The sequence below is a fragment of the Zophobas morio genome, unplaced genomic scaffold (assembly GCF_036711695.1).
Source record: "Zophobas morio isolate AGI-343-1 ecotype UQ-CSIRO unplaced genomic scaffold, CSIRO_AGI_Zmor_V1 ptg000030l, whole genome shotgun sequence".
Taxonomy (NCBI): domain Eukaryota; kingdom Metazoa; phylum Arthropoda; class Insecta; order Coleoptera; family Tenebrionidae; genus Zophobas; species Zophobas morio.
This window is the reverse complement of record NW_026972135.1, coordinates 11809069-11836073: the sequence shown is the minus strand read 5'-3', so window position 1 is coordinate 11836073 and position 27005 is coordinate 11809069. Positions and strand designations below refer to the sequence as shown.

Here is a 27005-nt window from a genome sequence, read left to right as displayed (position 1 = left end):
TTAACGGCATACGTCAAGGCGGTGTTCCCATCTGAATCGATTGCATTGACATCACTTCCTCTGATGACAAGAGATTTCATTATTTCTAAATTGCCTCCTAACACAACTGATGATAGTGGCGGTCTACCGTTGTTACTAAATATTGTCACGTCCACGTTATTCTCCAATAAAATCTCTATGATATCTAGTCTATTTTTTTCAGCAGCAATTGCTAAAGGAGTGTAACCAAAATCAAAGCAGCTATTAATATCGGCTCCAGCATTTATAAGCATACTTGCAATAGTAGAGTTGCCTTTCAATATTGCATGTATTAACGGAGAATAGCCATTACAATCTACAACATTGACAGATGCATTCTTTTCTAGTAATATTTTTACTATACTACGATGAGCATGGCTTATCGCCTGAGATAAAGGCGGCTGACCCTCTGGGTATTGAAAACTATCAATATTTGCTCCCATCTCGCAAAGGTAATTAACGGTATCAATTTGTCCGAAATATGCAGCTGTTGCCAGTATTGTATTTCCAGATTCATCATAACTGTTAATGTCCGATTCGTGTTGAAGCCAATCCTTTACTTCTTGTAGAGTACACCTCGGGAAAACTCGACGAACCTGGCGCATCCGTCTCTACCGAAAAAGAAAATAAAAGTTCAGGAGGAATAAAAACATGTAAAAGACAGTTATATTATTTTTTTAATATGTTTGCAGGTCGCTAAAAACAAACATTTTTATTGCAATATTTAAACATGCCTAGATTTTTCGGCGGTGTAATTATTATTTTTATTAATAATGTTAATATAGTAGTACAATCCTTTCCGGGCAGCCCCCAATTAGAGCAAGGCCAAAAATTAAAATATCTAAACAGCAAAAAAGGAAAATGAAAAAAGCAATACAAAAGCAGAAATGCAGTCAGCAAGTATACAATACAATCTTTCACTAAAAATGCTGGAATATTATCAGGACCCATTGTGAAATTTGATTTACACTTTCTTGCTGCTTTGTAAATATCATTGTCGTTAATAACAAAATTATGGAGGGTAGGCATATCACAAATGGTAAAACATCATCAATAAATATGTTAAAGAGCAGGGGACCCAATGGATCCCTGAGGGACAACGGTCTCCTATTTGAAACTTTTGGATTTGAAACCCCTGATATAGACAAATGTAAATATGACCTAAGTAACTTGCTTATGCTGTCTGAAAAACCGAAATATTCCAATTTGCTCAATAAGAGGCTATGACCGATACGGTCAAACGCTTTTGAAAAGTCGGTATAGATAACGTCAACCTGCTGACAGGTATCTATTGCCCCGCAGAGGGTCTGAGTTATTGAAACTAAATTAGTTTCAGTCGATCGTCCTTTCATGAACGCATGCTGATATTGACTCAATGCTTGCATTGTATGGCGGTAAAGAGGAACGTGTAGAAGAGTTTCAAAGATCTTAGCAAAGATGGAAATATGAGAAACGGGATTTTTCAAATCCGTTTTATTACCTTTTTTATATACAGGCAGATCTGAGAAATCTTCAATTGACTGGGAAATACATTGGTTTTTAGGACTAAATTATATATAATGCGTAGCGGCTGGCAAAAGACATACATGCAATCTCTGATAATAAAGGCCACATGTCATAGTAACTCTTTAATAGCGATTAAAACTTCCGATTGGGACACAGACTTAATGTAAAGGGTATTCCTGATCAGATTTAGGGAGGAATAGATTCGCTGCCCATTGTTGGGAGTGAAGGATTTTGAAAAGTAGTCAGCGAAACCGTCAACAATAGCCTGTGGTTTATTACGTTCAGAGCCATCGTAAATCATGCCAGAAGGAATCGTACCCAAGACAGTTTTTGATTTTATAAAAGACCAAAATTACTTAGGGTCTGATTTTAGATTACTATTGGTGATATTTACATAGGATTTATAAGCATGATAAATTTATTATTTAGTATGGGCCCGTAAAGATTTAAATAATTCATAGTCATCTCTTGATCCAGTCTTAATATAACACGAGGGGTAAAGCGCAGAGGAAATCAATTGTACACGCTAGAAGAAATCAAAGGAAATCACAGGAAATCAAAGGAAATCAAAAGGAAATCAAGAGGAAATCAACGAGAAATCCAGAGGAAATCAATGAGAAATTAACGAGAAATCAGCAAGAAAACGCGACTTCTCAAAGCGATGCGTTTAAATTCTCGCCGACCTATTTCATCCGACGAAAATCATTTGAATAATTGGGAATGGTACCAAATGGGTTTCAGTGACAGCGATCTGACATCGTATGTCCAAGACACTGTACATATTATCACAAAGTTAAGAACAAAGTTTTTAAAATCAGACTCAATATTACCTCTAGGGAATTACGTTGCTACAGTTGCTCACCTTGAAATATTAGTAAAAAATTACACCAAAGATCAACATATGCTAACAATAACGGATTTGAAAGCAGAAGACAAAATGAACTATGCAGCGGCAGAAAAAATGTGTAGCCCGGAAGTAAGAAAAATGATAGCCGACAACATTGACAAGAGTGCTGGAACAACAGCTTATTTGAAACTAATGTATCTTATATCGGCAGCATCCCTGGACAAAACGTTATCTATTGTAGAAAGGATATATAACAATTGGTATTGCATATTTTTCCTACGAATATGGAAAAAATGGATTAAGGACCAAAGACAGTATACAGTAAAAGATAACTTTTTATCTTCCAATTGCTACACATGCGTTGAACTCAATGGACACGCATTAATAAAAATAATTAAAATTTTTCAAAAAAGTAATCTTACTGATGATATGTTCTTGCCTTGGAAGTTTAGCTCTCAAACTTGTGAGAGTATGTTTAGAAGCCTTAGATCAATGACCTCAACTTTTAGCACAATTGTTAATTTTAGTATAAGAGATATGTTGCATCGAAGTGACAGACATAAACAACATTAAAAACGATTTGGAAAAAAAAATCGTTTTTCCTAGAAAAATCAGGAAAAAAAGTTAAATCATGAAGAGAGATTTTGTGAAAAATGATGACTTAGGAAACATTTCAGATAAAGATATACAAAGTACCGTAGAATCAGCTTTACGGGATTGTCTGCGTGACACTGAAGATTTAGGAATGAAAGTGATAGATTTCAACTATGTATTTTTGCCTCCGTGTAAAGACAATGAATGCAATGACGAAGTTGAAGATGAAATGTTTAGTGAAGGACAGTGCGATCACATTGAAAATTACAATAATTCTCAAATAGCCATGAAACGTAACTGTTTTCAAAGTTTGGAAAACGATCCAGTTGACCAAGATGAAGATTTACTGAATGATCTTTGCACAATTTCGTACGAATCTAAGAAATTTGACAGAGACATACACCTTAGAAGTTTTGATAGTGACGATAATTTTGTTGAGAAAGGTGATCTAGTCAGAATACGCTTAGATAATACAACAAAAGTTATAAAAAAGTCTTCACTTTGCTGGCTGTTAGACAATGAAAAGGATCGCGTCAGTGTGGATCGTCTCAAAAGATTTATTCAAAATAAGAAATGTAACAGTAGTAGAGTTAACTCAGAAACAGATACCTGCCTTCAATATAAAGATGCATCTCAAATTCAAAAACCATTCCAAATTAAAAAAAAAAGACGCTATAATATATCAAGTGACGCATCTGATTTAGACAACCCAAGTAGTATCGAATATGATGACAGCACGGACACCGAAAGTTTGAATTCTTCCAATTATTCTGATGATTTGAATCCTCGTTTGAATCTCAAGGGTGAAAATAGTAAGACTGATCGTTCTAAACCAGACTTAAATATAGATGATTATATTATAGTACAATTAACAACTCAAAAACAAAACAAAAAATATTACATTGGTAAAGTGTTATCACTTAACCCTATTTTTTGTGATTTTTTGAAAAGGAATCCAAAAATTCCGGATGCTTTTATGTTTCCGGACATTAAAGATCAGGGGGAGATCCAAGAAAATGAATATATAATGAAACTACCTCCACCTCAGGTACTCAGAAGAGGCAGTATAGTTTTTAAAAAAAAATTATTGAAAAAATATTTGATTTAATTCTAGTTTTTTTTTTAAGTGATGTGATTAAAATTTGTGATAATGTAACCTCAACCTGGGTCGAGATTTGTATAACATAGAGAATACTAAAGTAAGAAACTGTGCAAAATTCTAGGTGTCCATAAACACTTTTAAAGGGGAAAATTACCTCTGAAAATTTATCAAGTGGGGTTATCCATTCCTTTATTGTGCAAAAAAAAATCTTACGTGTTAAATTTTGCATTTCAAAAGTTTTTTTCTAGTATGCTTCATTTGAAAGTTGTGAACAAAAAATTAAAAGTGTATTTATGGGTAGCTAGAATTTAGCACAGTTTTTTACTTCAACATCATCTACAATATATACACAAATCTCGACCCAGGTTATAGCGTAAGTATTTTTTAAGAAGTTGTTTTATTTTGTGATATTTTGTTATGATCCAACAGAAATGCTTTACTTTTATGTTTAGAGTTACCGTTTTTTTTAACATTTAATAAAATAAATGAAACTACTTGTTTTTTCTGTTTATGCTACCATAATAAATGAATAAACCCAAAAGTAATGACTTAAATTATTATTATAAGTTTGATTTAATAGGTCAAACTTTAACATGATCTTGTATGCACAACACAGAGATGAACCTAATATATAGAATGATTTTGGACTATTTGGTATTCATTAATTACCTCTGTGAACGTATGAGCCAGTCGTTGTTGCCTTATGAGTCACTGATAAGTAAAAACTGCTGACGTAACTAAAAATATCCTTGCCCTTATGTACTTTTAATTTCGTAAAGTCGAAAGCAAAATTTCATAATATAATTTATTAAAAAATTAATAATAATATATAACATAATTTATTAAATCTTTGAGTGATTTAAACGAACTAATTTGTACACACCAGACATTTTTAATTTCAAAATTAAAATAGACCATAAGGTTTTCTGACTGAATGTGCGAAAAATCTAGAATATTGCATATGTCCACTTTTAGAACATTTGACCCAAGAAAGTGTAAAATTCGAACGTACACTTACTCTATCAGGCGCGGATACAGAATTTCGTTTAGGGGGGGGCAATTTTTGTACGATTTTACCCATCTCCCAGAAATTCGTTCTAAACAAAAAAAAATTATAAAATTTTAGCTAGTATACTCTTTTTCACATAACATGGGTGACATTTGGTTGTTTTCGTTACACGCATAGTGTACAGTAGAACCTCGATAATCCGAATTAATTGGGAAAAAGGTGTATACGGATTAACGATTTGTTCGGATCAGCGCTTTTCCCAAAAATCTGAAAGGGAATTGAATAACAACTTCATACACAGTTGAAAACAAACTTCAACAAGTAAACCTTAATTTTATTAAACAAAATTAAAGAATTCTTAAGCAACAATGGATAATAGGTACATTCTAAAAAAATATTACTCCGTGACCATAAACACGCTATATTTTTGGAATCAACACGCCGGGATCTATACCCTGAATTTTTTCAGAATTTTTAGATAAATTTTTCAAAAATGAAATTTTCCATTATGTATTACCTCCATTATGCAAATTTCGACCCATTCTCGACGATCTTCGAAATTTAACTAATTACATTTTCTTGTAGATTTTGGGCCTCAAAAGTCACTTCTGGCTTCATTTCTTCGATAACCTAAATCATTTTTCCAGATTCGTCCAGTTGAAATATCGCAATTTTTTAAAATTTGGAAAAGTTCGAATTTCACACCGAATTTTCCGAAAATATTGCTCGGTTGCCATTAAATGCTAAAGTTTTGGAATCAGCACGTCGGGATATATGTACATATATCCCTGAATTTTTTCAGAATTTTTAGGAAACTTTTTCAAAAATGAAATTTTCCTGATGCAAATATCGACCCATTTTCGACGATTTTCGAAATTGAAGTAAATACTGTTTCTTGTAGATTTCGGGCCTCATTTCTTCGATAACTTCAATCTTTTTTCCAGAACTAGTTAATTAATTCAGTGCATTGAAATATCGCAATTTTTAAAAATTTCATAATATTCCAGACAACATATGCAGAAAGATCTTGCGTCATTTTTTTTTATTATTATTATTATTATTATTTTTGCAAGTAGGTGTGTGTTTCCAAGTTCAGTTCGGATTGCAGAGTTTTTGAAATTGGTCAAAATAAAGTACCTCGGTCGTGTGTCAGGGGGGGGCAATTGCACCCATTGCCCCCCCCCTGGATCCGCGCCTGTACTCTATTGATTTAGACATCTAAAACCTCGATTTTAGAGTAGCGTTCTTTTTGTAAGTAAAATCCGATATTTTTCTTAAACATTTCAGTTTGTTGCTTAGCAGCACAATACATTTTATTTATTTTTTTTTTCGTCTAAAGGGAAAGCACTTCAGCTTACCTAGTCACCGTACGTTAGTAAACACTTGGTAAAAAAAGGTTTAAATTCAACATCATTATCGGCAAAACAAAAAAGTCAAGTTAAAAAAAAGTTAACAATCGCCCTGTAGTCATTATGTAAACAAATTTTGAGGAAATCAAAAGGAAATCATAAGAAATCAAAAGGAAATCACAGGAAATCAAAGGAAATCAGAGGAAATCAAAAGAAATCGGGGGAAATCAACAGTAAATCATTGTCAAAAGGAAATCAATTGTACACTTGATGGTCGGCGGTTTACCCCTCGATATAACATTTCCAAGCATTATACTAATAAAAACAGAACTAAAAAACTCTGCGACGCTTCAACAATTTGCTGGGGCGAGGTTAATGCCTTCCCTCGCAGGGACATAATTCCAGGTACGCTTGATCTCTGTTGAACCCGTGTTTTTTATACGTTTCCACAGACGGCGTTTTAGTTTTATGTCCTTAATAATTGATGCAGTGTAGGTACCATACAGATATGTTGACAGTTTCACTGTGCTTTTCGGAACAGAATTGTAAAAACTGGTATGAAAAGAAGTTAAGAAAGCCTGATACTGAAAACTAAAATATATAATTAAAGTTAGCCATCATCCGAAGTAATTCACCAGAAGGGTGGCTACTCATGGGGGTTTCACAATTTTAGCAGCTTGGTCCGGTCCAAGTATTAGCATAGATTAATATAGATACGACATACAGGCTGATTTTGCAAAAGCACCCTTATTGACATTGGAGTCCTCAACTGCCAAAGGCAAGCGCCAAATTTAAATAGTCGATGCCAATTTAAAAAACTTGATTCACTACAACTCGTCGCCTAAGAACTTGTTTGATTTACAGACCAAAGGGCGCTCAGCCCAATGTCGACTCTAAGCGTTCAGAAGCGATTTGGTTGGTTTAGACTATAATTTCTGCGGAAAATAGTTTGGTCGGTTTTTATAACGACTAAGTGAATATTTTTGTTACATATTTACTTTAACTAAGAATTAATTCTTTATTTGTGTTTTATACTAGCAAAACGTCTTAAACTAAGAATATTGTTGAAGTCGTAATAACCCAATGGACTTTTTTCGGGAAAACGTTTTGGAAACATTGTGTGCTATTTTGTATGAATTTTTTTTTAATGTTTTTAATGACAATTTTGTGGCTGTTTTCGATACACTGTATGATATTAACAGTGAGAAAAAAAATGAAAAATTAAAATAATCGAAAATTCGAAAAATCGAGAAATCAAATAATCGAAAAATCGAAACCTTAAAAAATCGTAAAACCGAAACATTGAAAAATCGAAATATCGAAGAACTGAAAATCGAAAAAATGTAAAATTTAAAAATCGAATAACGAAAAATCGAGAAATCGAAACTCCCAAATTTAAAAAATCGGATAACTGAAAAATCGAAACATCGAAAAACTGGAAAATCGAAAAACTGAGAAATCGAAAAATCAAAGGATCAAGAAATCGTGGAGTCGAAAAGTCGAACAATTGAGAAACCGAAATAGGTCAAAATTGAAAAATCGAAAAGTTAAAAATTGAACAATTCGATAAATCTAGAAATCACAAAACTTAAAAATTCGAAAAAATGAAAAATTGAGAGACTGAAAGACCCAAAGAACGAGAAATCGAAAAGTGATGAAGTCGAAAAATCGAAAAATAGAGAAATCGACAAATACAAAGTTAAAAGTTGAAAAATTGGAAAAGCGGGAAAACAAAAAACGAAAAAATGGAAAACTGGAAAAACTGAGAAACCGAAATAGGCCAAAATAAAAAATTGAAAAAATGATAAATCAAAGACCTGAACAATCAAATCTCGATAAATCGGGAATGAAAAATTAACAAATCGAAAAATTGAAAAACAGAACATCTAAAACCAGGAAGTCGAAAAATAGAGATTGAAAAATTTAAAATTTAAAAATCCAAAAATTGAAAAATCGAAAAAGTGAAAAGGTAGACACATCGAAAAACCCAGAAGTCAAAAATAGAAAAGCCAAAGAATTGAAATATTGAAAAATTCTAAACTGAAATATCTAAAAACTGAAAAATCTAAAAATCAAAAAGTGAAGTCGAAAAATACAAACCTTCAAAAATCGAAAAATTGAAAAATCAAAAACTTGAAAAATCAAAAAATTAAAGAATTGAAGAACAGGAAAATCGAAAAATTGACAGTTTATAAATGTCAAATTTGAAAAATTGAATAAAAATCGAATAATCGATTGATTAAGAAATCAAAACATTTGAAAAATTCGAAAACTTGGAAAACTGAAATATCGAAGAACTGAAATGAAAAATCGAGAAATCGAAAAATCTAAAATTTGAAATATTGATAAATTAAAATATGAAAAAACGACAATTGCAAAACAGAAAATCTAAAAGCAGGAAGTCGAAAAATCGAAAGATTAAGAAATCGAAACATTTGAAAAATTGAAATATGGAAGAGCTGAAATGAAAAATCGGGAAATCGAAAAATCTAAAATTTTAAAATCGAAAAAGTAAAAAGTCGACACATCGAAAAATCCAGAAGTCAAAAATGGAAAAGTCGAAGAACAGAAATATTGCAAAAGCCCAAAACTGAAATATCGAAAAACTGAAAATGAAAGAAAAACTGACGAATCAAAAAACTGCAAAATCCCCAAAACTGAAATATCCAAAAAGTGAGAATCTAAAGAATCGAAAAATTGAGAGATCGAAAAATCAAAAAAGTAAAGTCGAAATATCGAAACTTTAAAAAAATCGAAAAATTGAAAAATCAAAAACCTGCACAATCGTAAAATCGAACAATTGAATAATAAGTAAACTGAAAAATCCCAAAACTGAGAAATTAAAAAATTGAAAAATTGAGAAATCGAAAAATTAAAAAAGTAAAGTTGAAAAATCGAAACCTGAAAAAATAGAAAAATTGAAAAATCAATTAATTGAAAAATCGAAATATTGAAGAGAAAAACTGAAAACCGAGAAATTGAAAAATTGAGGAATTCTTAAAATCCAAAAATTGAAAAATAAATAGGAGTAAACTGAAAAGTCCCCAAACTAAAATTTCTAAAAACTGAGAATTCGAAAGTTGAAACAGCAGAAATTATGCTCGAAACCGGTTGGAATGTGTATCAGATCACGAATCATGGCTTATAAATCAAATCGTTTCCGAACGCTTAGAGTCGACATTGGCCTGAGTGCGCTCTGGTCTGTAGATCAAACAAGTTCTCAGACGACTAACTGTAATTCGTGTGACCTAAATTAAAGTGAAGGAAACAGTATGCAGCTTGTAATATTCTGGTAAATCTAGTGTCAATTTGTCGAAAGTAAAACGCGTCGTTAAAAACATTATGACATTTTTTCGTGACAACACTCTACCATAAATTTTGTGATCTATAGTTATCCACTATGGTTTTTTCTAAGACCAATACTTATACCTATCTCTAAATTCATGTTTATTTATTGCAAAAAAAATTTCATTTAAACATTATATTATGCCAGGACATCATATTGCATTGTCCTGCAGTGCAACCGAAATTATCAGCAAAAAATATATCTAACCTCAATTTTCGAGGGACACTATTTGCAACAAATATTAACAAAAAACGAAAGAAATTGCTTACTTGTCCTGACATCTTTGCAAAATATTTGTTCGCCAAACTGTTTTAAAGTAATACACCAGAAATTACTAAGAGTAAATCAGAAACCGTCTCGCAGGAAACTTTTTATAGGCTTTATCATGTTATTTCCTCACAAAAACTGCAAGAATTTTTAATAGGATTTTACCACACTTATTTCTTTGTTTCGCTTATAGCCACTAGAGTCCCATTCTACTAGATGTAGTAGAAAATCTACTAGGTTACAAATATAAAGTATACTATAATGCATGTACAATGTAGATAAACCTGTGTATACTTATTGGTAAAAACGTTTCTTTGGGTATTATTGGTTGCATCTCACGTTTATTTTTTAATTCACTAAAATGTTATTATTTGTTAAATCGGTGCAAATAACAAACCCCAAATACTTTACCAGTAGGAAAATCTCATATCAAGAACGTACTTTTAAAATTTCAATGTGACAAATATTTCAGTATTTTACTCTAAAAATTTACATAATATGTTAAAAAATATATATTATGAACAAATAGCACATCATGTAAATAATAAGAAATACATTTTTCATATGTTGAGTTAAAAAAATATTCCGGTATAGAATGTTATGAATTCATCAATATATTTTGTATGTTTATTTTGTAGAAGCTTGTTCCTGTCCAGTACCTATAAATCACTATTTTTAATACAACATTTTTGATATATATATGATTCATACTACCTATCGCATTATCCTCGTTCTTCCTCGTCATTTTCAAATAAATTTGAACACCGTCAGGCTCTGTTATCACAATCTAAGAATCTGCTCTGGCAACAAGCAGGTATTTGTCAATCTGGAAACTATAATTGGCATCACAATCTCACTTACTTGCGATAAACTTTATGCTTACATTATTAACTTTGTGGTGTTAAATCTTTTCTATTCAAACTTCCTGAATTTAAAACACCATTATTCTTTCTTGCTGACAGGAATTAAAGAACCAGAGTGATCAACTGTTGTAAGTACAGCATGTGGAAAAAGTGTGTGGAACGTCCTTACAGTAATCATGATCACGAAAAATTACAAATAACCTATCAGCATTTTCAGCTAAGCTGTGAGGTGGTGTAGCAATGTCTGTATTCTGTGTGAATAATGAACACGAAGGCTTTATCACAGACTCATCAAAGGCAACAAAACCATCCTGATCAAGGCGAGAAATTTCATGGGCAGATATAGGACTATCATTGTTAGGAACGTAAACATTGTCTCCTTTCTCTATACAATATTTAACCAACTGAAAATTCTCCATTTTTACCGCTTTAGTAAGAGGTGCGGAACCATCTGGGCCTATTAAATCTAATTTAACACCTAATTCAACACGAAACTTCACCATATCATTACTATTTGTAACATAATCATGATCATGAAAAATTACAAACAACCTTTCAGCATTTTCAGCTGAGCTATAAGGTGGTGTAGCAATGTGGCATGTTTGACTGTAGGAATATGATTGTGTAATATCTGTGTTCTGTGTGAATAATGAACATGACGGCTTTATCGCTGACTCATCAAAGACAACAGAACCAACTGAATGAATATTAGACATTTCATGGTCAGATATAGAATTATTATTAGAAACATCAACATTGGGTATTGTTTTGTATTTAAGTCGCTGACACAACTGATTTGTATAATTATAAGGTCTGAAATGTTTCTGGCAAAGGTAAAAATTGTTACAATTAGCAGATTCCGGAATTTTACACACACTTTTCCAAATCGAAAGTGTTTCAGGATCTTTGGGGAATCTGTGAAATTTGAGGTTAGAACATTCACTGGATAGTCGGATTACATAATAGCTGCTTTTACAAGAAGGATATTTGCAATATCTGGTGGGTCGCTTGAATAAAGGTGTGACAAGGTTCGACATGTTCTATAAAAGCCTATGACGTGTAACTGTGAGCTTTTACCTAAAATACAAAATTGAACGTTATTTTAAACTAGAAGCTACTGACGTTGAGATCATTTAAAGTACTTACTGCTGTGTTGTGAAATGATCATAGGAAATGGTGTTCGTCCCTGCGTCATTCCTTAAACAACATGATTTTGTGATCAAACTATTAATACATAATTATATGTTCATTACCTTTTTAATAAACAGCTTAATATGAACTCCACACTCAGTCACGGAAATTAAAGCCGTAAAACATCACCCAGACGAAAACAGAACACAATTTTTGTTAATAAAAGACCGGGAAAAATCAGAAGCAGTGTGCTAGACCACCTGTCAAAACAAGACAGAAGTGGGCGGAGTTTAAGATGCGCGTTTTTGAATTACCAGTGGCGTATCGTAAAAAGTTTTCAAGCCAAAAATAATTAAAAACTTTGATAATAAAATTTGTACAATATTGCCGACCTTTCAGGCATCCAACTTTGTCCTTTGTCAAGGCTACAAAATTTAGTAATTCTGTGTCTGAATGAAACTTTATAATTTCTTAGCTACTGTACAATTTAAATTTTGTCACTAGTAAAATTTAACATTCTACATACTTAACTAATAACTCTTGTAACGGTAAAGGCGAATTTTTTTATAATATTTTTTTATCGTTGAAATATGAAATAAAAGTTCCTAGACCTACAAGTCAACTAAAAACTTAAGTTAAAATTAATTTAGAAAACCAGTGGACTAATAGTACCAAATAAATATACGTGTGATAAATTATTTTAAAATCGGATTCAAAACAAAACTTTAATAATCACTCGATTTTGACATGAAAATATTCGTTTATTTGTTGACTTTTATTTAATTGTTGCGCTTGTTTCTTGAATGACAAAATTTGCATTTCGAAGCTCTCGACATCAACTACGAACAATAAAATATTTTCGAAATTGCAGTATTGTAAGAGTAATTACGATTCATTTTCCTGTGTGATGCGTCGATGAATAAAAAGTCTGCAAAAAATGGCTGATAAAGTGCGGCGAGAACTTTTTGTTCATTTTCGTGTTACGCAAAGAGTTCAGTCGGTTTCGATTCTGTTGACGGCGTATGCGGGGCGCAAATTTGTTTATTTAAGTGGTTTATTTTTGTTAAAAATAATTTCGTTTCGGGATTAAAGTGAAAAGTGAGTGTTGTGATGTGCCCATGAGGATGGAATCTGCAAGGGTCGGCGCGGAATGAAAGGAAATCAGGATTTAAAGGGTAAGTGTTGCATTATATTTAAATTTTTTAAAACTGAAATAATTTGCAATTATCGTTATTGTACACTAAATCAGCAAAACGTTTCAATCATTTTAATTGAATTGATTTTTTTTCATGTGTTTTTTGTTGCAGTGGGTTCGTAAAAGAAGATGACGGAATTCGCTCAGTTGTAGCAGAAGAAGAAGCCTAAAGGTTAGAAGTTTTCAATAATTTTAAGTGGGGTGTTGTTTTTTTAATTTTTTTTTTTTCTTTTATAAAGTATAACCCTCTTTCGGAGGGTTTTACAGCGAACGGCAGCTCTTTAGCCGGGGCGGGTCGCGGTTCGGAGAGTTCTTATTATTTTTTTTGTATTGGGCGCCACGTAGCTTCCTGTTGGGGTAGTTTACTCCGCTACGTCGAGTAAACAGTCGAGAAGAATCAAGCCACAAGAAAACACAGGAAAAAAAAACTAAAAATATATTCAACGGATAATAAAATTGACAAGTGTTGATTAAATGAAATTCTTCTAATATTTCACAAAAAAAAATACCATTAACGTCCAGAAGGGACTATCACTGAAATATATTAACGTAATATATCAGAAAATGAAATGTATTCATGTGTCCTCGTACAAACTATCTTGCGATATGATAAATTAAAATACAAAAAAACTTCCAAGAATTTCGATAAAGATAGCTGTGACCGGGCGACTAAATGGAAAATTAGAACTATAAGGCGTTAGAGTGGACTTAGCTCGTAACCGTAGTTATCAGCAGCTCCTCTTCGTCTGGATTGGGATTGATAAAGAAACAGCGGCGTCACAGACCTCTGGATCCGAAGAAAAACTTCAAGGTTAGCGGCGGCTCCGCAGGAACAGCAGCGAAAATCAAAATCGTCGGTTCGATATGGTCTCTTCAAGTGAACAACAGGGACGACAATAAGCTACTCACTGCAACGGCATCACGATAAGCTTGGTTCTTCCAGGAACTCTTCACTTGGGTGCGGTGATAAAAAAACGAACGATAAAATTCCTCTTTTCTGTAGTGGACGATACGAAAACGGCTCAACTAAACCTCTTGCTTCGAACAAAACGATAAAAATCTCTATCTTGAGTACTTCCTCTTCGTCCTTCCACTTCCTTCCTTCAGAAACTCCACCAAAATCTTCTCGAAAACTTCTTTTCTCCTCTTCGACTACGTCCTGGCACTTCCTTCCTTCAGCAACTCCACCAAAATCTTCTCGAAAACTTCTTTTCTCCTCTTCGGCTACGTCCTAGCACTTCCTTCTTCCAGGATCTTCGCCAAAACGCCTCATGAGAACCTCTCTCTTCCCCTATCAGGTCGATACTCTCTCGAATATTCTTTTTCGCGGGGTGGGAGTACCAGCGCATTAGCAGTGCCACGACGTCGTTTGACACTCCCCATAGGCAACCCTGATGTCTTAGATGTCGGCACGTATAATATTGCATCCCCAATAAAACAACCCTTTTTTTTTTTAAGAAGGGATGAAACAAAACAATTGGAACGTTTATCTCTTCAACAAAATTGAAACGTTACAAAAGACTGTATTGATCGACAATTTTGTCTCATTTTTATTTTATCAATTTTTTTTTTGACCTCTTGTTACATATATTATGCATTCTTTTTTTTTATGTGCCTATGTTTAAACAATTTTTTTCTCAAAAATATTTAAATTATGTATTATGGTAATTGTTTATAATTTTTTTTTGTTTCTTTAGTGTTTGATTCCGTTCAACACTCACTTTTCACCGGTCAACGAAACGACTTTAATCTCTATTTTTAGATTGACTCTACAGAGTTTTTTCCCGAAACATCCAGATTTTTGGAAAAAAAAAATCAAAAGTATAAAACAACATTTTGCAGTTTAATTTTGAATTTGTAAAACCGAATGCTTTGAAATCTTACAGACGTTTTAAAGTTATCTATTAATTAGTTCGTGTTGGGTTTTGATAAAGTGAAGTTCAAGTGTTAAAGTGTTTTAAGTTGGAAGTACTAGCCCCGCCCACCCACCCTCTCTTTCATATCATTTGCCGAAATCAATCTTATCTGAACAGGTACTAGCCCCACCCACCCGTCCTTTATTTTCTTAGAGGGTAACATTTGTCAAAATCAGTCGTATCTTAGGATGTACAAGCCCCGCCCAATGCCCCTCTCTATTTTCTTAAAGAGTATATCATTTGCCAAAATCACTCTTATCTTACCAGGTACTAGCCCCGCCCACCCACCCTCTCTTTCATTAGAGAATATACCATTTTCCAAAATCAGTCTTATCTGAACAGGTACTAGCCCCACCCACCCGCCCTTTATTTTCTTACAGGGTGTCATCTGCCAAAATCCGTCGTATCTTAGGAAGTACAAGCCCCGCCCACCCGCCCTCTATTTTCTTAAGGGATATATGATTTGCCAAAATCAGTCTTATCTTACCAAGCACTTGCCCCACCCACCCATCCTCTCTTTTCTTAGAGAGTATCTCATTTGCCAAAATCACTCTTATCTTAGCAAATACAAGCCCCACCCACCCACCCTCTATTTTCTTAAAGGATATATGATTTGCCAAAATCAGTCTTATCTTTACAAGTACTAGCCCCATCCATCCGCGCTTTATTTTTTTAGAGAGTACGTCAGTTGCCAAAATCAGTCTTACCTTAGGAAGTAGAAGCCCCGCCCACCCACCCTCTATTTTTTTAAAGGATATGTGATTTGCCAAGATCAGTCTTATCTCTCCAAGTACTAGCCCCACCCACCCGCCGTTCTTTTTAATTTTTAGATTTTTCGACTTTCGTTTTTTTTGGAATTTTTACTTATTCGATTTTTCAAAATTTTGTCACTTTAAATATCTTACATTTTGCGTTTCAATTTCTTAATTTTTCGATTCGTTGGTTTTGATTTGGCGATGTTGTTAATTTTCAATTTTTCGAATTTTTAAATTTTAGATTTCTCACTTTTTGTTGTTTCGATTTCTCAGTCTTTCGACTTTTTGCCTTCTCATTTTTAGTTTTTTCGATTCTTCAATTTTTCGGAATTAATTTTTCAAATTTTTGATATGTCGATTTCTCAGTTTTTCGATAATTCATTTTTTTATATAAATTTTTCGATTTTTCGATTTCTCGATTTCTCAAATTTTCAATATTTAAGCTTTGGGATTTTTCAATATGTATATATTTCGATTTTAAAATTTTGAGATTTTTCGACCTTCTCCTTTTTGAATTATGTACTTTTTCGATTTTTCAAAATTTTGCGAGTTTTTAAATCTTACATTTTTCGATTTTTTAATTTTTCGATTCGTTGATGTTTGATTTTGCGATGTCGTAAATTTTCAATGTTTCGAATTTGTAAATTTTAGATTTTTCACTTTTTGATGTTTCGATTTCTCAGTGTTTCGATTTTTTGCCTTCTCATTTTTCGATTTTTTAATTTTTCGGAATTAATTTTTGTTTTTCGCTATTTCGATGTTTAAATTTTTCAATTTAAAATTTTCCCATTGTCACTTCCATTTTGATGTTTCGATTTCGCGAATTTCCAATTTTTCGATTTCTCAATTTCTCGATTAATCTCGATTTGCTTATACAGGGTGACTAAAAAAAAATAACGAATGCCTGGATTTATTTTATTGATCTAATCAGGAACTACACTGTGGAGATGTTTTAAAGATTTATTATAAATGCATGGCAAATTTTTTATCAAAATGTATTTGCTCATCCCCTCTAAAAAATTGATGACGTCACCTAAAAATTTTTGCTGAATAATCTTAAATGTGCAAAGTATGCTGAGTGTACCTATACTTGTGATTTATCCCTCGATTAATATATTTTTATTTGCTTATACGGGTGTCTAAAAAATAATGACTGAGTCAATTTTTTTTGTTGATTAAATCAAGAATTGCAAAATTGAATACTTTGAAATTGATAACGTCATCTCAAAATTTTGCCGATTAATAAATTCTACCCAAGATTGGCAAAATATTAGTATTTGCTAAGATAAGACTGATTTTTGCAAATGACATATATTCTAAGGAAACAGAGGGTGGGTGGGCGGGGCTAGTATAGGCTGAGATAAGACGTAATTTTGACAAATGACATCCTCTGAGAAAACAGAAGGGGTGGTGCTATTGCAGAATTATTAAAGAATGTAGGAAAAAACCAAATGGTTTGTACATCTCTGACTACACGTAATCTTATTTTTAATGTGTCATGTATAAGAACTAAGAATAGTGTCATAAATTTTGCTTAAGTTGTTAATGCCTAAAGTTCACAGTTCTGTTTTTCTTAATTTGGACCATTTCACATATGCTACGTCCGCGGTGTTGTTGTTCTTTATCTAGTACTTATGTGTCTAAATGCACAAAATCACTAAATTTTGTAGCCTTGATGGACAAAGTTGAATGTCCGAAACGTAGGCAATATTGTAAAAAATTTAGTATACTCCGATTTCTCACTATCCCTTATATATAATTAATAAGTACGAATGGTTTCTGTCCTCCCTTGCACAAGGTTTCTATAAATGATTATAGGGTCGAAGTAGGTCGCTACATGCCGCTTCTCAGATTTGAACTTTACTGATGCCCAGGGACGCATGATATTTGCGGATACTGCCCAAGTCGGCTCAAATTGTCAGCAACTTCCTCAGATGCTGCAAGTCTTCCAGGATACTTCCCTTTGTTGACACCGCCAAGTCGAACAAATCTGTTAATTACATCTCTAGTGTGAGTAATGATGTTTCTTGAATTATCAAATCACGGTATTTGGCCAGATATTTTTGCTTACAAGGGGTTACAAAATATACCAACTCTTCCTCTATGAATGTCACCTTGCGATAATAAGATATACCAATGAAAGCGCCTTAGAATAGAATTTTCGCGGTCTTCGCTTTCTAGCACAAAAACAAAATTTTCGTACGCAAGTTTTTTTGTTTTGAGCTTCTATCAACGAGAATTACTGTAATTCACACTTGAAAAACGTTAAAACCATAAAAAGAATGACTAAATGACAGATTACTAATGACATTAATGATAAGTGTGAACTGTCATATAAATAATGAGGCATAATTTTTGCGAAGCGGCATTTTTGAAATCCATGGCCAACTACGCCCACTACGCCCTTAGAATCATTTATAAAAACCCTGTATTTATTTTGTGGGAAACGCGTTAGAAACTCAGTTTTTAATAATTTTATGATTATCGCTATTATCAGTTTCACTGTAAGATTGCATGAAACTCTGTAAATCCTAAGAAAAAGTGTATGAAGAAAAATATTGGATATCATCCAAAAAAATCTAAAAGGTACCAGAGAGAAGATGTGCAAATTTTTGTTGGAAGCTCCTGACGAAGTTTATATTATGATGACAGTTGTTATGATAATGAGCGTTGCTGGGACCCTTAGGCGTGATACAAAGATGATGGTTGATGACAAGGTTCAGTTCAAAGAAAATGTATCAACAATAACTCAAAATGTTGCCGATTATTTAAAACTCAAAAATCCAAAATCTTACACAGGACATGCTTTCAGAAGGTCGTCGACGACTTTGTTGGCAAATACTGGAGTTGACATTATAGCACTTAAACGTCACGACGATTATAAGTTGTAGTATAATAAAATACATATTTATCCCGGAACAAAAAAATATTTGTAGGTCGTCTGGAGTCGCTTCATCTCTTCAAATTAATATAACTGTACTGTTATTTTTTTTATATTGTATCAACAATGACGGAAAATACATATAACAACATGAGGTAAAAAAATTAAATATATTTACATGGTGTTTTATAAGAAAATCAGAACAGTAGGTAGTAAAAAGGCCCATACAGTTTTCTCCATAGATCTACGAATGTCACTAATTATTCTTTTCTGCTGGGATAGAACTTAAATCCATTGCAGCCATTTTTAGATTCAATGAAATTCAGCTCCACCATGACCTCTAGTGATTCATTAATGGACGATTATGGTATGTTTATTTTGTATCAGCTTCTTCGTGTCCAGTCCCTTCAATTACCTAATATTAATACAACGTTTTTGAGATAGTTCATACTACCTGTTACAATATCCTCTTCCTTTCTTGTCATTTTCAAACAAAATTTAACATCGTCGTTCCAACTAGCGTAACTATCAAGCTCTGTTTTCGCAATTTCACGATCTGCTCCGGCATCAAGCAAGTATTTTACAATCCGGAAACTACATTTTACAGCGGCAATGCTTAACGCATTTTTACCATTTTCGTCCGGTTGGTTAAGTTTTGCTCCTTTCTCCACGAGATATTTTACCAACTTGAAATTTTCCATTTCTGCGGCTTTAGTTAACGGTGTATAACCTCCACTCCCAACCAAGTCTAAGCTTACTCCTAATTTCACTAGAAATTCTATCATCCCTAAATTGTTTCCGCTCACATAGTCAAAAAGACACAATTTGCTTTTGTCATAAGATTTGCAATCGGCACCGTTTTCAACCAAAAATTCTGCAATTTCGAAATACCCTAGCTCTAAAGCTTTCGTTAAAGGTGTATGTCCACTGTTATATGCTGCGTTTAAATTAACTCCTTTTTGTATTAATAGTCGGATAATATCCAAATTCCGGGTTTCTATTGCCACCAGAAAGGCAGTTTGAATTGTGGATTCTGCTCCATGATCTAACAGGTAGGTGATCAGTGGTAGGGATTGTTTCTCTACAGCAGCTCTTAAGGGTGTTTTGCCATTCTTTCCACATTTGCAAGGATCCGCGTCATGTTCAATTAAAAATTCAACAATAGAATCGTTTTTAGCTTCAACGGCATACGTTAAGGCAGTGTTCCCATCCGAGTTGATTGCATTGATATCAACTCTTGCAGCTGCTGATAGTGGGGGTTTTTCTTTTTTACCCAAGTTAGAGATGTCCGCGTTATTTTCTAATAACAGCTGCACCATATCTAGTCTATTATTTTCAACAGCAATTGCCAAAGGAGTATTCCCAGAAGCGTTGCAGCCATTAATATCTGCTCCAGCATTTATAAGCATACTTGCAATGTCGGTGGTGCTTTCCAATATTGCATTTATTAAGGGAGTTTTACCGTCATAATCGGCAGCGTTGATGGTTGGATACATTTCTAGCAATATTTTTACCACATCAAGAGAACAACCTTGTACTGCCCACGATAAAGGAGTCCGACCTTGTGGTTTTGCCATTTTATTAATATTCGCTCCTTCTGCACATAGATATCTAACAATATTAACATGTCCTGGTAACGCAGCAAATGACAGCGCAGTGTTTCCCAAATCACTACAACTGTCAATGTCGGCAAAGTTTTGAAGACATCGCTCAACTTCTTCTAGATCACCTTTTCTCGAAGCTATACGTAAGCGGTAATTCCAGTCCTGAGAAAAGAAAAACAGAAAAGTTCAGGAAAAATCATTGGAATAAAAAAATGTAGAAAAAACTATGTGAATTTTTTTACTTAATGCAATTTTTAATATGTTTGCACATTGTTGGTACTAATTCACGAAAGTTCGTTATTAGAATATTTAATCAGAACTTAACATTTTCCGCGATGTCTTTAGCTAATTAGATTAGTTAAAATAAATTAAGGAACTCTGACAGTGAAAGTTAAAATAGTTAAAGAAAGTTAAAAAATTCATTGAATTAGCCTGATTTTGGAAGAGGAGGATGGAAACTTATTCTTGAAACTGATAGTTTGCCTAGCTAACTACTAACTTGATTTACAATCTATATAAAAGTAAGACTAATGTTTTATATTTAAATTCATAGGTTTTCAAAAATTTTTTATTTCCACATTCTGTCTCCCGTCCATCTCCCTCGTTTCTTAGGTAACCACTATCTTATCTAACTAGATTTACCATCTACATAAAAGTCTAGACTAATTAGTTATTATTATTACACAATAAACTCGGTCCGTGCAATTTTCAATCTCAACCAAACTACCTACATACAAAATTGTTTTATAATGTAGTTATGTTATTAGTTATAATATAACAAGTGATATGATTATTGTAATAACCCAAACTTCCGGCCTTTAAATTGACCTTGAAAAAGTTTGAAAGGCGAGCGAAAAATTCAAAAATTCAAAGTTTGGCCTTGGCTGTGATCGTCCAACAAATGGGAACCTACGTTGTGTGTTTTTTTTTTTGAAAAGTGGCGGGAATACGTTCTTTCATACACGTGTATACACTGCGTGTGAGTTGAGAGCGCAAGAAATAATTGGCAAAAATTAGGTAGGGGCCGAAATGGCATCCTTCCTTAGGAGGAAAAGAAACGAAGAGCGAAAGTGACTCAGCGTGCCCTTCTGGTGGTGCCGCAGGGCCAAGGCGTCATAGGGTCTTCATTCCCAAAAACCCCCTAGGGCTTTATTCACCGAAATATTACATTTCAAACACCTTAAGATATATGAAAGAAAAACACTCGCGAATTGACAGACATACACATATGAAAAACGAACGAACGCAAAATCCTATACATCTGTTTGGAATCAATGTAAGTATTTGAATATCACAAATTTAATAAAACAACAAAGCAAAAACTGAATTAAGTAACTGGATGCAAATACACAAGTTATTATGGGCGTGTGGCGGCAGATTTTTAAACTTACGGCAGTTTACAGGAGCACAACAAGAGTACCCCTGGGTATTCTGGCATAAGCGGAATTTGGGGCTACCAGTCTGGGGCTGTTCTCCCCCCACGACGGTGATTCTCTCTATCACAACGCCTACACGTACACATATCTCCATTACGAACGTGCCCTGCGGAACTAGGCCATTACGGTCGTCCGACCCGCAAGAGGATCTGGGCTATGGACAGAAGCCGAGAACTTTACAACATCGGCGGCCGCCCCTGAATCTATCCAAACCTGTGGACTTGTACAGGTGACACGATCAATCTCGCCAGCTCGACTAGGAACCGAACTTCGCTTCTGCCACGTTTTCTGTGTTATTTAACCTCAAGTTCATTTTTTAAATATTCAATCTCTTATAACTCTGATATTAACAACAACTAAACAAGTGTTAAAGTTTCAACTAGCAATAAACAACATTTAAATTGGCCATCCAATCTTGTGAAAATTTAAACAACAAATAATTCTTAGGTGAGATAAAAAATTATCAACAAAGTATTTACAAAACAGAACTCCGCAAAGATATATAAAAACAAAAGATCTGGTGTGAAATAAACTTGTGGAAATAAAAATATTATGTGAGGTTAAAAATGTAGAGCATGAAATTTACGTTCAATTAGAATTATACAACAAAGGAAAATTACTGAGGTTAAAATTGGGAGATTAAAGAAATATTGTATGAGGTGAAATTTTGCAGAGTTAACAAAATTTACATGAGATTAACATTTGCCACACTTTATCAACGATTCAAACAAAGAGTTTACATTATGTTAAATTATGTCTTGATCTAAGTGATTGGTTACTTCAAAAAAACAATTTACTTTGAGAGTTTAAAATACAGCGAACTGGTTACCCCACCAAAACACATAATAAACAAACAAAAATATCCAGTTATCGCTCCGAAGGAAAAAGCGTCTCGGTGATGTAAATTTTAAATCGTTGCGAGGAAAAAGGGCCTCGGTGATGTTATTAATCTCTAGCGTTGCGAGGAAAAAGCGTCGATGAATTAATCAATCTGTAGCGTTGTGAAAGCATGCCTCGATGAATTAATCATGATAACGATGATAACCACCTAAGGGAAGAAATTATCATAACCCCCGGCAGTTCGCAGTATAATGAACTTGTTTAACTGCCGTAAATGAACTATTAGCAATCTTGTGTGAAGAATTTAGAAGTGTTATAATGTAACACTTACGTATATGCATCCAGAAACTTACTCGTAATTAACAATAAGGTGTTTTCCTGACTAAGAGAATTTCATGAAATCTTCTAGCAAGTGGTTTATTTAAATAATCCTGATTGTTAAACTGTCTGCACTATCTGACTATCAAGAAAAACTAGCTTGATTGATGAAACAAATTTACAGCACGTGTTTCGCGTTGACCCGAAGTCCGCATTTTCCGATTAAAAGGCCGCAAGAATTAACCGCGCGGGTTGGGGACAACAGAGTGACGTCAGTTACGATTGATTGTCGTTAAACACAGGCTTCCTCCCGTTTTATTAACTAGCAAACCAACTAATTTAAACCTAGCGCTTACCACATAGTTACACTCACACAAGCACATTCAGAATGACCTCTACGGCATGCAGTTTCTGTCTCTACCAACCAACCAACCAACCAACCCTGTAACTAAAAACTCCCTAGCGATATCAAGCCGTCATCTAACTCTATAATCATGCAAAACCACCCCTAAACGCTACATGCATAATTGGTTGCCTATGTTTAACGATTTCCTTTTTGTGATTGAATTTTTTTTTTGAAATTCAAATGATTCAAATGTGATTTCGCGCCGCTGTTAATTAATTTCAGCGGGAAAATTTTGATTTAAATTCGGTCACCACATAATAATCGATAATATTTCGAGTGAAACCGAGTTGCAGATTCAACGAGTGCGATTATTATTAATCATATCACGAGTTATATTCGACATGAGAATATAATGATAATGAATGAACAAATTTTTTGATAATAGAATTGATTTCGTCGTTTTGAGCTTGCCCCCAACGTTGGCAATAGACAAAAAAAATATAAAATTCTAAAATTTGTCAAATTTGACAGTTTTTAAATTTAGGTTGACCACAATAAGGTAATAAAATTATTATCGCTGTGATAAAGATGTAACTAAGGGCATGACTAAATTCTATTGGAAGAAATAGGGTCATGTGTACATGAATTATATTCTCTTTGTTAGATGCAAAATGCAACTAAGACTTTGAAATGATCAAGCAATAACAGCTCAACAGAAAAGCTTAGAAATACCATCTTTTTACTTCCCGAGCGTCAGCAAAGGAAGTATTGTAATCGAGTCCATCGGCCGACTCTCTACTTTTACGTTTTCTCGATCTCTCATGACCCCTAGAAGCCGAAGAAATGGGTCTGCCATTTCCGTCTGTCTGTCCGTCTGTCCGTCTGTCCGTCTGCCTGCCGTCCCGGATTTTTATTAGACAGATAATCTCCGAAAGTACTGGACCGATTGTTGTGAAATTTTGTACTTATATTAGGAATATCATGTAGATGGTGAAACGCTAACCAAAATTTGTCTAATTATCCCCACCACTAATGCGATGACGTCACTTCAAAATTGTACATAGTAAATGGGTTTTAAATTGTATAAAATAACATAGTCCTACACATGTAGTTTACAACTCCGAATTGAGTTTTCACCCGAAACGTCCAGATTTTTGGAAAAAAAATCAAAATTATAAAACAACATTTTGCAATCTAATTTTGAATCTGCAAAAGCGAATGCTTTGAAATGTTGCAGATATTTTAAGGCTATAAAGAGCATAATAAATCTTTAGTCAAAAAATATTTGCTTATACCCTCCAAAAACTTGATGACGTCAGCTCAAAAGTTTGCCGAATAAATCATATCTAAAATGTACAAAATATGATGAGTCTGTACTTGTGATCTATCAGTCCATTCATATTTTTTGGATTTGCATATACAGGGTGACTCAAAAAAATTAATGAATGCGCAAAATTTATTTTACTGATTTACTCAGGAACTACAAAACCGAATGCTTTGAAATCTTGCAGATATTTTAAGGTTATAAAGAGCATCATAAATGTTTAGTCAAAATATACTTGCTTATCCCCTCCAAAAAATTGATGACGTCAGCTCGAAAGTTTGCCGAATAAATCCTATCTAAACTATAAAAATATGATGAGTCTGTAATTGTGATTTATCACTCCATTCATATTTTTTGGATTTGCATATACAGGGTGACTCAAAAAAATTCATGAAAGCGTATATATATTTTATTGATTTAATCAGGAACTACCAAACCGAATGCTCTGAAATCTTGCAAATGTTTTAAGGTTATAAAGAGCATAATAAATGTTTAGTCAAAATATATTTGCTTATCCTCTCCAAAAACTTGATGATGTCAGCTCAAAAATTTGCCGAATAAATCATATCTAAAATGTACAAAATATGATGAGTCTGTACTTGTGATCTATCAATTTATTCATATTTTTTGGATTTGCATATACAGGGTGACTCAAAAAAATTAATGAATGCGTAAATTTATTTTACTGATTTACTCAGGAACTACAAAACCGAATGCTTTGAAATCTTGCAGATATTTTAAGATTATAAAGAGCATAATAAATGTTTAGTCAAAATATACTTGCTTATCCCCTCCAAAAAATTGATGACGTCAGCTCGAAAGTTTGCCGAATAAATCCTATCTAAACTATAAAAATATGATGAGTCTGTACTTGTGATTTATCACTCCATTCATATTTTTTGGATTTGCATATACAGGGTGACTCAAAAAAATTAATTAATGCGTAAATATATTTTATTGAATTAATCAGGAACTACGAAACCGAATGCTCTGAAATCTTGCAGATATTTTAAGGTTATAAAGAGCATAATAAATGTTTAGTCAAAATATATTTGCTTATCCCCTCCAAAAACTTGATGACGTCAGCTCAAAAGTTTGCCGAATAAATCATATCTAAAATGTACAAAATATGATGAGTCTGTACTGTGATCTATCACTCCATTCATATTTTTTGGATTTACATGTACAGGGTGACTCAAAAAAATTCATGAATGCGTAAATTTATATTTATTTTATTTATACAAAACCGAATTCTTTGAAATCCACTGCGAAAAAAAAACATAATAGGCATGTAGTCGTCACGTTTCCGACAGCGAGGGAAGTACTGTCTAAACTCTTTAGACCAATTTTTTCCCAAAGTCATAGATGATTTTGTAGCTTTCGATGGAATCTGTACTCCACATAATTTTATAGATATGGTGAGCTATTACACTGTGTCACTTTTATCTGACATTTTATACCTATCGTATTAATCTATGATATTAATAGGTTTTTGTTATGTCAAAATATTTATCATCCGTTCACTTATCTCAGCACGTATAATATAGATAACATTATATTTCCTTCGTGACCCATGACGTCACTCTACCGAATAAATTATCGACCATACAAGTTTCACCTTTACGGTTTTTTACAGCAGTGGATTTCAGTTAACATTCCTAAATTCGTGGTTATTTATTGCAAGGAACTGTATTTGAAAATTGCATCATGCGAGTACATCACGCTGCACGTGTTTGACAAAAATTGTTTTTCAGTAGAACTAAAATTATCAGCAAAAATATTATACTATTCCATAATTACATATTGAAGTTTGTGATACCACCTAACCTCGTTTTCCGATCCACAATATTAAAACAAACAACGAAAGAAACTGCTTACCTCCTGTGATAATACACGTATCATTTTTCCGCAAAATGAACAATCATTCACCAATAATCAGCGAAATGTGATTACTGCAATTCACCAGAATTGACTTAATGATAATGATAAATAATTGTATTGTACATTACATAAATAAATCATCACAGCTATAGATATGTATTCAAAAATCTTTAAAAATAAAAAGTCGGTGACTAGAAAAAGCTCTGTACCCCTTCAAAGGGTTAAGTACTGTGGTTAGGTACTCGTGTATTATCAATTCTAATTGCGTTGGTACTATAAAACTACTTTTCTGTATTACTGGTTGCATCTCACGATTTCTCGACCTTTCTCGTAAGTAACTTTTACCAAGTCACATTTGATGAAGGTAAGTTCAAATTACTAATCGTGTTCTGGTTGCCTAGGAAATAGTGTCACTTACCTCCCTAGGGATACTTACCTGGCTAGGAAAGTGAGTGAAATGACAAGACTCAAAACAGC

General features: G+C 33.3%; 2 protein-coding genes and 1 long non-coding RNA gene across 5 annotated transcripts; all 3 read right to left on the bottom strand.

The window, feature by feature from the left end:
* Positions 1-13: 13 nt before the first annotated feature.
* LOC135138569 (ankyrin repeat and protein kinase domain-containing protein 1-like) lies at positions 14-1825 on the bottom strand. The gene is made up of 4 exons (XM_064068550.1): positions 1644-1825; positions 1293-1563; positions 128-629; positions 14-60 (listed from the first exon to the last, which is right to left on the bottom strand). Exons 1-4 carry the CDS (start codon positions 1823-1825, stop codon positions 14-16), a joined length of 1002 nt encoding a protein of 333 aa, XP_063924620.1.
* An 8725-nt stretch (positions 1826-10550) lies between these two features.
* LOC135138694 (uncharacterized) lies at positions 10551-12323 on the bottom strand. 3 transcript variants are annotated; one of them, XR_010282039.1, is made up of 5 exons: positions 12155-12323; positions 12024-12098; positions 10922-11964; positions 10753-10871; positions 10551-10697 (listed from the first exon to the last, which is right to left on the bottom strand). It is a non-coding gene; the product is annotated as an uncharacterized LOC135138694 (long non-coding RNA). The 3 variants fall into 3 exon arrangements; XR_010282037.1 differs by having other exon boundaries at positions 10922-11978; positions 12048-12098; XR_010282038.1 differs by having other exon boundaries at positions 10753-10864; positions 10922-11978; positions 12048-12098.
* A 6607-nt stretch (positions 12324-18930) lies between these two features.
* On the bottom strand, positions 18931-26774 carry LOC135138161 (ankyrin repeat domain-containing protein 17-like). Its single transcript, XM_064068052.1, has 3 exons — positions 26526-26774; positions 19234-20545; positions 18931-19184 (listed from the first exon to the last, which is right to left on the bottom strand). Exons 1-3 carry the CDS (start codon positions 26547-26549, stop codon positions 19153-19155), a joined length of 1368 nt encoding a protein of 455 aa, XP_063924122.1. The 5' UTR covers positions 26550-26774; the 3' UTR covers positions 18931-19152.
* Positions 26775-27005: the final 231 nt, after the last annotated feature.

Excerpts from the sequence above, each read along its gene's own strand:
- LOC135138569 (XM_064068550.1), bottom strand. The coding sequence starts at position 1,825 with ATGATTTACGATGGCTCTGAACGTAATAAACCACAGGCTATTGTTGAC. Across the intron at positions 1,564-1,643 it reads GTTTTAATCGCTATTAAAGA|TCCTAAAAACCAATGTATTT; the intron begins GTTACTATGACA and ends TATATAATTTAG. Across the intron at positions 61-127 it reads GACAATATTTAGTAACAACG|AGGAAGTGATGTCAATGCAA; the intron begins GTAGACCGCCAC and ends TCTTGTCATCAG.
- LOC135138161 (XM_064068052.1), bottom strand. The coding sequence starts at position 26,549 with ATGATACGTGTATTATCACAGGAG. Across the intron at positions 20,546-26,525 it reads TACGTGTATTATCACAGGAG|GACTGGAATTACCGCTTACG; the intron begins GTAAGCAGTTTC and ends TTCTTTTCTCAG. Across the intron at positions 19,185-19,233 it reads GGAAGAGGATATTGTAACAG|GGACTGGACACGAAGAAGCT; the intron begins GTAGTATGAACT and ends AGGTAATTGAAG.